The sequence below is a fragment of the Lepidothrix coronata genome, unplaced genomic scaffold (genome assembly GCF_001604755.1).
Source record: "Lepidothrix coronata isolate B3197 unplaced genomic scaffold, Lepidothrix_coronata-1.0 Scaffold276, whole genome shotgun sequence".
NCBI classification, from domain to species: domain Eukaryota; kingdom Metazoa; phylum Chordata; class Aves; order Passeriformes; family Pipridae; genus Lepidothrix; species Lepidothrix coronata.
In genome coordinates, this window is record NW_016690456.1 from 352,916 (window position 1) to 364,810 (window position 11,895).

Sequence of the window (11,895 nt, forward strand, 5' to 3'; positions counted from 1 at the left end):
CTTTTCAAAGCCTCTCCTTCGTTTTAGTGTTACTGTTCTTTTAGCAGAGTCACTGTGTAACTGAGTATGGATCAAGTCACCAGTGTCAAAAGTGGTCATCTCTCACATTTGTGAAAGGTGTGGATGGCCAGCAGGGTTGGAACAGAAACAGGATCTTTGAACCCACCTAAAGTCAACTCAGCTCTGAGCCTGCTCATTAAAGACTACATTTTTCTAGTGAGAAGGCTGTTTTTGTGCCAAATCAAGGGTTTGATTAATCCCTGTTCTGACTCAGAGCTCTGAGTTCAATCAAGCTATACAAGTCGTGAATTTAGCTCTTAACTTTCTCCACAGAGAATACTGGTTTGGAGGTTTTTTGATGCTGCTTCAGTGAACCTCTCAATTTACAATGCATCTCGCTCCAGCAAAGCCTGCAAGCAGACACATGTGGGAAGTATTTGAGAAACTCCTGAGAGAGGAACTGGACTGCTTCCATACTAAAACCATCACCAGCCTCTTTCACCTGACATCCTTGCTCCTGTTTTATTCAGTGGTAAACAGAGGGCTCCTCCTTCAAGCCTTTGGCTTCCCACAGCTGAAATGATGGCCAAAGCAAAGACTCCCACTGCCTTCCCTGGAAGCTGAATCTGTGCCACGGGTAATGGTTTGTCCCGATGGCAAAAGGGGGGTTTAGGGAGGATGAGACAGTGAGTCCATCCCTTCCGTAACAAACATGTCCACTGTGACCAGACTGACTAAGGATTTTACCAGACATGAGTGACATCTGCTCCTGAGCCCTGCCCAGAGATCTTACTACTTAACACTGGTTACTAGCCAATAATTGTCCCTGCTGACTTCCACCAAAGTGGAAGTCCCTCCAAATTCTCAGCAAAACCAGACTGTAGCCCCTGCACATATACTATGGCCAAGATTTTTTTCTCTCATGCCCTGTTTTCAGGGCACGTTTTTGATGCACCTTATCTGACCTACATTCCCCTCTTCCAGGCCTGCTCTGGGACCTTACTGGACTTTGCAGCACCTTTTTCTCATGCTTCTTTTCCATTAGGGGAACAGTTTGCTTCTGGCTAGGGACTTACACTTTGGCTAGTTCCCAGATCTGTTGCACAAACATTATCTGTTCTGGATGTCACACCAGAGTGATGGTTTGCCTGAAAGATCCCATTAGCCATTTACCCTACTTTTGCTAGTTTTCCAGCATACATCCTGCAGTGTCCCTTCCTAGCTCCACAGTGCCAATATTCTGATCATACATAGCAAGGCTCCCACACGCCGTCCCTTTTTAAAAGCCCAGTTTCTCAGCAAAACTTTTCAGCCAACATTTGATGAACATCCTAATTATTCTTGCCATCTTCTGCAGTGAGAGTAAACAAACCATTGCATCAGTTGATAAGCAAATTTACATTTTTCAGAAGGATCTGCTATGCAAGATCTGTCAAAGCCTCTTTCTACTTCTCTTTCATTTGCCCCTCTTCTTAGCAAACTTTCAGCCTAGGGAAGGCTTAAATAATATATCTCCAAATCTAGGGAGACAATGGTAAAGGGTTACTGCAAGTCACTCTCTTCAAACACCAAACAAGAGACTTTATTTAAAAACAAATAAAAGGCCTAGCCTCCCTACTATACTCTGTCTGTACCCCCTGGAAATTGCCTGCCTGGAAGCTCATGCAGCTTCCTGGAGCTTGCCTTTCAGAGTAGACATCCCCACAGGGACGATCCGGGGATGTCTTTCCCGACATCTCAGGCCAAGAAGCACAAGCAGCATGTGAATCCTGGCCATATACTGCTCCAGCTCAGCAGGAGTAGCCTGAAAAGGACCATGGCTTTGCTACAACTGCTTTGTAGCCCCAACAAGCAAGCGTTTGGCTTGCTGTGAGCCATTTCTCATGCACCCTTTTCCTGCCTCCTCCTCCCTCAGGCACACTGCTTCCACACCCGAAATACTCCCCCAACACTTTTGGAGTTTCTTTCTTACACAGCCTCTGCAAGCCAAGAAAACTGCTCAGATCTATTCAGTAGATTCATTCCTGACAGTCTTCAAAGGATTGCTAATTCCAGTCTGCTTAAAAAAATGCAGGGCATTCCTCCTCTTACAGCTTTTCTGCCTTCCCTTCTTTCTGTAAGTCAGCACCTGTTGGGCCATAAAACAACACACCATAAACACAGGGCACCTGAAACTGTCTGCAGCTTCAGCAGCTTCTGCTGTGGGCAGGGAGACTGGACACTCCTTGGAAGGGCAATCCAGCTGCCTATGCAAAACCAGCTTTCTAGAGGAGAGTGGTTCACCCCTGGCTGGCTTGGATCAAGGGCTAACAAGGGTTAACAGTGTTTGCTCCTCTCTCCATCTCACCCCCTCCTCCTCCTCCTCACTGTGCATTTCAGTCAAAGACCTGCTCCCTGGCCAGCCACTGCCGGGATTAGGCTGCTCCAGCAGTCTGGCTGACACTCTGTGCAGGAGCAGGGTCCGGGTGTCTGGAGGCAGCACAGCCCAACTGCGCAGCCCTCCAGCAGGAACTCTAGAACTGAAGGAGCAACAATCACCACTCTGAAGATTTTAAAATTATGCAAGTTTAAAACAACCTTTGAAAACACCCAAGTTAAGAAAATACCAAATTTCTGGTGGTTTTCTTGTTGTTGTTGTTTGGGAGTTTCCCCCCCCCCTTTTTTTTTTGTACTTTTCTTGAAAGACTGCAAGTATTTTAGTTACTATGCCTGCTGAGGAGCCATATGGAAAAATCGGTTCTGTCCTCTTAAACTGGTTGCACAGTTTTGATTTTCATGTGCCTACAGAGATCTGAAAAGTCTATGTCGTTTTATTTTGTGCTTTTTCGGCAGAGAGGGCAAGTGGTCTGTGGATCATCTGGCCAAGAACACAATAGGTAAGCGCAGTATTTTTTGTGTGACATATTTCCAAGAGTCTGAGAATATATTGTTTGTGTAATTGGGTGAAAATTACCACAGTCTTTAGGATGATGTTCTCTTTGGGATAAGCTGATTATAGGTTTGTTGATCACTTGGTTTGTTTGTTTTCCTGGACGAGAAAAGCTGAGCTGCTGTGGTATCAGCGTGGTTTGCAAGATCCTGTCATTTAAACAGCAGGAAGACTTTTTTTTTAATCCTCTCCGAAGGGGCAGAGCAACTCAGATTACACTGTCAAAGGTAAAACAAAATATTTGGGGTTATATGTTAAATCAGTAAGCTATTATTAGACTACAAGAACAACAAAGTGGCAAAGTGACTCAGAGTCATAAGGAAAGCTCTGTTATAAGAACATTAAAAATGGAATTGATATAGAAATCTTAACTATTCTTTCAGCTTGTTCAGATGAGGGTTTTATCCTGCCCCCAACCAGGTGCTAAAAATATTAAAAACAGGCAGAGAATATATCAACTTTATTTGGATGTTGAGAGGGACATTCAGATGATCTGGCAGTGATAATTTCCATAATAATCTCACTGATACTAAAGATGTGCTTTACTTTGGGAATCACAGATTTTGTACATAAGAACCTACAGATGTATTCAATAGTATGTTTAAATATGCGTATTTGAAATGGCATTGAAAAGGAACAGGTCCTTTTATAAAGTCACTTTAATTGCAATGGACAGCGGGTCTGTTGAACTATAGATTTGACTGCCTGAGATGTTCTGCACATTTGCAGGCACCATGAGGAAAGGGCTGATTTCAGAAACAAGTAAAAATTACAAAGAACTGAGCCTTTGTCTTTTATGTTCTTTTCTATCATTAGCCAATAATCATATTTAACCAGGATATTTACTCTTTGCTGCTTGGAAGATGCAATAAGCTACTTTTCCCTCAAAAAAGGGATCTTGCTCACAGAGCTCCCTCTGCTTTCCAAATCCCTGAGCTACAGCTGGCACCTGTGTTAAAGGTCTATGCCCTTTCCACTTCCATACTTTTCTTTTTCTGAAACTGGATGTGGCAGGCAAAAGAGTTCTAAGCATAATCAGTAACCTCACATAGTAGTGTACTGTCAAATTCCTTGTCCTAACCGGAGTGCCCTGTCTGTGTGGCTCTGGACACTGTACACAACCTTTTAAATAACATCAGAAATAACGTCAGCATTTGCTGATGATTCTGGGGACTGGTTGTGTACTTTTCTCTCATAGATGTCCAAGCTGGTAATAAAGCCTCCTGGGAACAGGGACACACCTGATTTTTTAAAAATCTCTCATCAGAGTGAGTACAATATAGTTGTTTCTGTGAGCAGCAAATGCTGAGATAGGCTGCAAGTGATGCAGGTGTGAAAATGATGGGCAATACAAAACTCTAAGAACAAGATTGCTGCCCTACAGTAATAAAGCCTTCCTCCAAATGAGATACACAAAGTGCTTAGAATCTCCTAAGTGTCAGTTTAAGCATTCTTACCCAGGATTCTCCACCTTTCATCTAGAAGTATCTTATACAACTCTTAATAAGTCTTGCTGATCCTCTTCTCTGCACATAGAGAAATAAAAATTCAATGATCTCTGACCAACCAGCAGTAGCAGTGTTTGGGATATAGTGACCTCCTGTGAGTTTGAAAGTGACAGCTCTATTACAAACAGCTCAGCCCTGAAATTTAGGAAATGAACACTATAAACTACAAAAGAATGTTTCTGATGTAATTCTCCACCCATTCTTTCAGCAGTAAAAGATTTTTTTATAACTGTCTTGTGATATTGTACCTGTGCTACATTGACCATATTTTCTATAACAAAAGACTTCATAGCAGCTTCTGCCACTAAATCTTTACAGAGAAATCCTCTGAGAAATATTTCTGTGTGAACTTTAAGCAATTTAGCAAAATGGAGACTGGCACTCTATGAATGCCTGACTTGCTGTGATTATGATAAATACCAGTAAAGGCACAGAAAGTGTCACTGACTATTTTCTCCCCCATGACAGCAGTTTCTATTCACTTTTGTCATCTCACTTCGCAGTACTGAAGATGTCCTGGCTCAGGTTTTATCTGCCTCTCCATGTTCTCATGGCAGCTTGCTTGTGCCATTCCATCAAAGCACCTACCACCAGTTCCCAACAGAGCTTCAGGACTGATCTCTTCAATTTCTACCACTCCTTGATACTTGCCGATGGTAAGGAAACTACAGTTCACCTGATGAAGGATATACCCAAAAGGTAAGAGCAGAATCAGCCACTCCTGTTCTCAAAGACTTCCCTGTGGCACTGGTAGTTGCACACTACCAGCACGAGCCAAAAACCTCTATGCACCTGCAGAGCTGTACCGGTGCACACTGAATTTACGGAAAAAGGCCCATTGCTCAAGTGTTATTCCATTGCCCAGAATCTGGAATGAGCCTCTGAGATGACGTTTAGGTTCATGTACACATCTCAGACAGCTTTCTGGGGTGTTTGTCAGAGCAGCAGCACAGCTGACTCACAGTGGGTGGGCTCCAGCAGCAAACAGTTGTGCCACAAACAGCCTGGCTTCAGGACTGCAGAGACATCAGCTGTCCTACATTCATGGTAAAATACAATTTTACCTAGCAAATTAACTATCCCCAAAATCAACAGAACATCCGCACAGACATCATCTCAGACAAACTTCTGCCAATGTCCTGCATGCTTGGAAGTAGTTTTGTTGCTAAGACCAAAAGCACTTTGGATGTGGAAATTCCACGAATTCTTTGCTTCCCCAAAATATCTGCAAAGTTTTCTGCCATATCTGGATATGTGGGTGATCTGGATGTTACAACTGGTGCTGTATATTTTGGGTAGCAAAGATCAATCTGCTTGTTTGGGAAGAGAACATTTGAAGGGGTTTAATCAGACTCTACTTTGGGCAGTGACCAACACATACAGATTTTGACATAGACCCAAGTGGTCATGGAGCAGAGGGTGAGCCCAGATGGTTCAGTCTTCACATGAATTGCACAGACAGAAACTGGAACATGGCAATATGTTATATAATGTGATGATGCTCACAAGAGCAAGGAGCTCTCCCTGTTAAAGGAAAAGGAGTATTGAAATCTTAGAGACAAGGGAATTTTTCTATGCTCTTGGGGCATATTACAACTGCAATTACAAGGCAAAACCCCTCAAGTTAAGCAGGATCAGGTAAGGTTCTTATGAACCCCAGTCATCCAAACAGAAAGCCAAGAGATGGCAAGTTTTGGCTTAGAGTAAAAGACTCAAGAATGTGGCCCAGTAGCCATATCCTGAAAGTAAGCCAGACCTCTAGGCTTACATGATCTATCCATAATGACTAGGCTTGTCTTACTAATAAAGAAAGAAACCCCTTGAATTGCTTTCATTTAAGTGCAGAGTGAGTGACCCAAGTCCAAACAGTTCTGTGGCCATACACAGTCTGTACAAAAACAACAGAAACAAACAGAGTGAGACAGGAGGTTGAGCTTTTTTTAGGCAGGAATCAAAGCTAACCAAAGACACTGATGTCACTTTGTACTGCTCAGGCATAGCAGCCTTTGACACAAAGGCAATTAAGGTAGAACTGGCCTGGAGGAAACTTGCCATTTACATCTAAAACTGTTCAGGACTGGCTAAAACCACTGTTACATCTACTTCCTCTGACACCCAGGAAGACCTAGATATGCAAGCACACATGAGGGAGGATAGGGTCTAAGAGCCTTCACTAAACTCCATTCAGGAAACCCTGGGGATAAGTGTACCAGATTCCCCAGAGTCAGGTAACGGGTGGTTATCTAGAAGGCAGTTCAAGCTAAACTATATCCATCATCCAAAACAACCAGCTCAGGACTAAGATATGATATTCACCTCAAGTGTGCTAAAATTCAGAGGGAAAAATATTGCCTAAGGTACATGAACAAAGCTTTCGGCAAATATTAATCATTAGGGAAAAAAAAGAAAACCCACAGCACATAATCCTCCCACAGCTGGAGATTTCAGGCATTCACATCCTTTTGTGTGGATGCACCTCAGAGAGCAACAGTCATTTCAATACCACATCAGAACAGCTGATTACAAGGAGTCTCATGCAAACCTGAACTGCCTGACACTTTCCCTCTCTTTCTAATCCACATTTACAGGTACTACTTTGTTTTGGAAGAAAGCAGAGTCCTTTCACCTTTCACAATAACTGTGACCCCCTGTGATGTTCCCATCGAATGGAGCATACTTGTGCACAAGGCTTCAGCAAGTTTGCCAGGAAAAGAAACGCAAGGTAAGACCTTCAGCACACAAAGTAAGACCTCTGTCAAAGCAGAGGCAAAGAAAGTATAAGTTACTCACAGGGAATTGTGTCACAGGAAATTCCCCACAAGCCTAAACATCTCACACTTCCCTCTCCTGCAAACTGCTGTGGGCTCACCCTGTTTCCATGGATGAAACATGGGAACCCATCATATTTTGCCCTCAATTCAAGTAAATTAAGGATTATATGTGAAAAAAGTCTACATCTAAGGTTAATATTTGGGAACAGCTGTGGGTCTTTGAGGCTGCACACAGATCAACTCCATAAGCTCTTTGTACTGGGCCAAACTTGGCCCTGCTGCCTCAGCTCTTTCTCTGTGGCTTAGGTCACTTGAGACAGTCATTTGCTCCCCACAGCAAAGCAGAAAAGATTTATCCATTTCTTCCTCTAGGATTATCATCCACCATGGCAGTGGGCATTATGCTGCCAGTAGCCTAAAAGGCAATTCCTTTCTCTTGCATGACTTTTTTGAATTAACATTTCAAACTAAGAATCTGAAAGCTGCCATTAACAAGTCTTACCTGTCAAGCAGGTACACCTGACCAAGTTCAAATTACGCTCCCATGTTTTCCTTCTTCAAAAGAGACAATGGCACAAAACTAATCCAAAGAATCTCCTATTCTAGAAAGAGTGAGTCTCCTCAAAGTGAAGTACCCTAAGGGTCAGCTAATGGAAGAAGAAAATTGTAGGGACATCAGGCATGATACAAGTTAAGCTTTTGCAATCTGTGGTTTCATAATAACAGTGTTTTTGAAAACATAATTCTACAGCTGCACAGCAGAAATAAAAGCTTCTCAAATTTTATTTTAATAAATTGCCAGTAGCAACATACTTTTACTAAAACATATTTTTAGTTATAATTATTGTTTTCAAGAAGAAAATATGATGTGCCCTAACATATGAACAGTAAAACTTATATGATGTGCTTTAATTCACGTTGGTTACAACAGAAGTTACAAGTCTGCTTTTTGCCTGCAGGTGACCACGATACACAGGAGGTCTCAAAATCTCAGAAGGCCCCAAGCGTGGTGTCCACCATTTTTAACTACAAGGGAAATTCTGTAGAGACTTACATGGGTATGTCTTCTCATTCTGCCCTTTACATGCTGGAGTTCTTATCCACTGAGCGAGACACTCACATTACTGTGTACCTAACGACTGACACAACATCTGGGCACCTCTATCCCGAGCTTCCAATGGATCCACGCATAGATGTTATTGGAGTTGGGCATACAACTGTGACTCTGACCTGGAAACACAGTCCTTCTGTCCTGCAACATAGAGAAAGCATCCAGTACTGTCTCCTAGTTAACGAGAAGCACAACTACAAGAGCTTATGTGCTGCTGAGACAGCAATCAGGTCCTCTGGAATGAAGCTGCCACCTACACTGGCTTTGTCCCTCTCTCCGTACCTTCTCGAGCCGCAGCAGGTGATGATTCTGTCCAACAGTGAACTGAGCATCATCAACAAAGTGAGCAGTGGGGAAGTCCGGCAGATCTGCATGGGCACCAAGAACACTTACACAGTGCCCAACCTCAGCCCCAGCACCCAGTATTACTTTGATGTTTTTGTTGTCAACCTCCTCACAAATGCCAGCGCCGCTTACACCGGGACGTTCGCAAGGACCCTGGAAGAACCTGAACCCAAGGTGACCGAGCTCAAAGATGGCAAAGTAATTCAGGTTGTCCTGGATGGGCAAAAGCAGAAATCCTACAGCCTGCAGTACCAGGCGAGGCACAAAAAAGTGCAGTTCTCCTTTCAGTTGTGTCGTGGCCAAGTACGGGTTCACATAACAAGGAACGGCAAAACAGTGGCATCGGAAAACATCTCAGGGCTGAAGTATTTCTCTCTGAAGGGAAAGCTGCTGGACACATATCTGGTGCAGCTGAGGTCCACAGAGGAATCTAACTCTTCCGTGAAAGTACAGGTGTCCCCCCATTTCCACAAGCCTTTATTCCCACTTCTTCCAGAGAGCTTAAAAATCAAGTCCTTCAGTAAACTGAGAACCTGCAACTCTGTGACCGTTGCCTGGCTGGGAACACAGGAGAAGAGCAAGTACTGTGTGTACAAGAGAAGGATTGAGGAAGACCAGGTCTGGAGGGAACTGCAGAGTGCAGATAGGTGCTCTGGACCTGAATCTCGGCACAAATCAGAGAAAGTGCTGTGCAAGTATTTCTATGATCTGAATCTCCAGCGAGCCGTCACCACAGAGACCATCAAAGGGCTGGATGCAGGAACACTTTACTTGTTTGATGTTTATCTCTTTGGGCCATCTGGCATCCCTGTCAGATATCACAGCAAAGTTGTGAAGACCAGAAAAAAATGCTGAAGGTTTTAAAGACAAGTTTTGAAGTGAGTGAATGAAGACTTCTCAAAATCTACACCAATCCATGTCATAGCCTGTGCAGTTTAAAATATGCTGAGACAGAAAAAATATAAAGCCATGAGATTCTACAGAGGAAAAAAAAAAATCTTAGTTGTCTAGATCATTACACTTGCTTTTACATCTCCTCACCTGTGTAGGGTGAGGTTTTTTCTTTTCCTATCTCATTCAGACATCAAAAACAGACCTGTGAAACAAACCCACGTAACGTGGAAAAAAAATACCCTAATGGCACCTATGAGAAATAGATTGGTTACCTAAAATGCTTCTGAAATCCAATACAGAAGTGCTGGGAAATGCCTCACAAGAAGCACACATTATTTTCAAGTCCCAGAGAGTTTTCCCACTTTCTGTAACTCACTGAAGTAATGAGGAACTGAGAGACCCACCCAAGTCAGGCTACTCTTGAGAAACTGAACTTCCTCCCTGCTTGAACAGAGATGGAGACAACAAGAAATTAAAAGAAGCAGTGCAACTGGTGTAAAGCTCCACACCTCGAGTGAAGCAGGCTGAAATACATCTTCCCCTGTTACCTGCATGTTTGCTTGGTTTCATTTCTATAGAGAAACTGTGCTTGATTAGAAACACAAAATTCAGGCCAGGGACTAGCTCTGGATCCAGCTTTTCTGGGGAGTATACAAACACACTGCTGTGCTGCTGCCCATTGAGAAAAGCAGCAAGTGAGGAATCTTGCCACAGAAAGAAGATTTATCTATAACCTCAGATATCGAGCCCCTGTCTATGACTGTGTGACTCCTGAGTGTAATATATTCATTCTTTACATCTTTAAATGAGCCTATATCAATGAATGCATTGCTTTGAGAAAAACTAAATGTCGTTTTCCTATTAAATACCATGGAGGAAAAGAATATTTGTAGTAAAAATCCTGACAAACACTTCTTAGTTGCCTTGTTTCCTTGATTACTTTCCTTAGATGACATGAGATAGTAAAAAAAAAAAAAAATTGGAAAAAATTAAACCCCCTTGTGTTCAATGTCAATTATCAGCAGAAAATATTTTGCACACAGGCTCTGGAATTTACATATGAATGGATGCGATAGATCCACTGACCTCCCAGAGGCTGCCAGAGAAACCCTGCCTGCAGTAATTCTCTTTTTTCTACAATTATACTAAGAAAATACATAAATTATTAGTTCCATTGTTGTATATTTCAGAAGTCCTCTTGCAATTCAAGGCCATCAAGGTTCTAGTTTGAGCAATTATTGCCTCCAAGCATGTTTGAAGGCCCTTGGTAAGGACTGAAATCAGTCCTGTGTGCAGGCACAGAGGTTTGTGTGTTCCCGGTTCCAAAGTCCCTCTAGCCCTGTGCACCCTGCACAGCACACACCATACATTAGCAGACTCTTCAGCCCCAAATGAAGGGCTCAGGCCTTCACAGGGGAGCAGCTGCAATATCTGGGCTTTGGCTAGGCTTTACATTCCTGCAGGCACCTCTCTGGACTGAGCAGTGCCACAGCAGGAGCCACGTGCTCTGCAGCCTCCTGTCCACACTCCACGGGCCTTCTGGCTGATTACAGGGGCTGGCAGCTGCACTGCCTTCATTCCAAGCCAGGCCTCCTCTTCATTTGGCTCCTGCCAAAAATAATTTGAGCTAAGAGGGCATCAGAGGTCATCTCCACGTGGAAGTCTCGATGTTTTCTGCCTTCCTCCTCCATTTCAGGCATTTATATGCTGGATGAATTTCACTTAGATGCCCTACAACTGACTCTAATAACCATGATAATAATAGAGGAAGAACAGGAAGATCTGATTAACTGTATCTGCAAATACAATATATTCTTAATCCACTGCCCTCAATCAGACCATTAACCCTTGCTTTAGCCCTCTACAAACGCTACAAAAACGTCACTTGGCTGAGGAAGATACATCAGTATATTGTCCAATATTGGTGCTTCTACTGAAGAAGGTTTTTTACAACAGAAATGACTTTGGACTTCTCAGCAAAACCTTGGTTTTGTGCTGTAGCCAAGAGGTCTGAGGAAGGTATAGGAGAGCCTGGCAGAAGGCAGAGAACTGAGCAGTCAAAGGTGACACAGAAGCAAAGGCTTGGTGCAGCACCAAGTTGACTGACAATTAATCAGAATCTGGAGGGAAGGAGTTCAGGTTTGGAGATCAGCAGATATTTCAGAGGGACTTGGAAAAGAGCCAGAAGATTCTCCTCTTCACTCCACCTCTCCCTGGTCATTGTCACATGCAGAGGACTGGCTGAGGCAGAGACCAGTGGGAAGCTCTGAAGACCAAAACTTACAGCTCCTGCAGCCCAGGCTGTGCCCCAAGCAGAGCAGTGACCACTGCAGCTGC

The 11,895-nt window shown here is 43.3% G+C and overlaps 1 protein-coding gene across 1 annotated transcript; it reads left to right on the plus strand.

Annotated features, from left to right (window-relative positions):
* Positions 1-2,401: 2,401 nt before the first annotated feature.
* LOC108507953 (protein NDNF-like) lies at positions 2,402-10,457 on the plus strand. Its single transcript, XM_017836347.1, has 4 exons — positions 2,402-2,876; positions 4,941-5,136; positions 7,026-7,159; positions 8,168-10,457. Exons 2-4 carry the CDS (start codon positions 4,949-4,951, stop codon positions 9,517-9,519), a joined length of 1,674 nt encoding a protein of 557 aa, XP_017691836.1. The 5' UTR covers positions 2,402-2,876; positions 4,941-4,948; the 3' UTR covers positions 9,520-10,457.
* Positions 10,458-11,895: the final 1,438 nt, after the last annotated feature.

Excerpts from the sequence above, each read along its gene's own strand:
- LOC108507953 (XM_017836347.1), top strand. The coding sequence starts at position 4,949 with ATGTCCTGGCTCAGGTTTTATCTGCCTCTCCATGTTCTCATGGCAGCT. Across the intron at positions 5,137-7,025 it reads ATGAAGGATATACCCAAAAG|GTACTACTTTGTTTTGGAAG; the intron begins GTAAGAGCAGAA and ends CCACATTTACAG. Across the intron at positions 7,160-8,167 it reads GCCAGGAAAAGAAACGCAAG|GTGACCACGATACACAGGAG; the intron begins GTAAGACCTTCA and ends TTTTGCCTGCAG.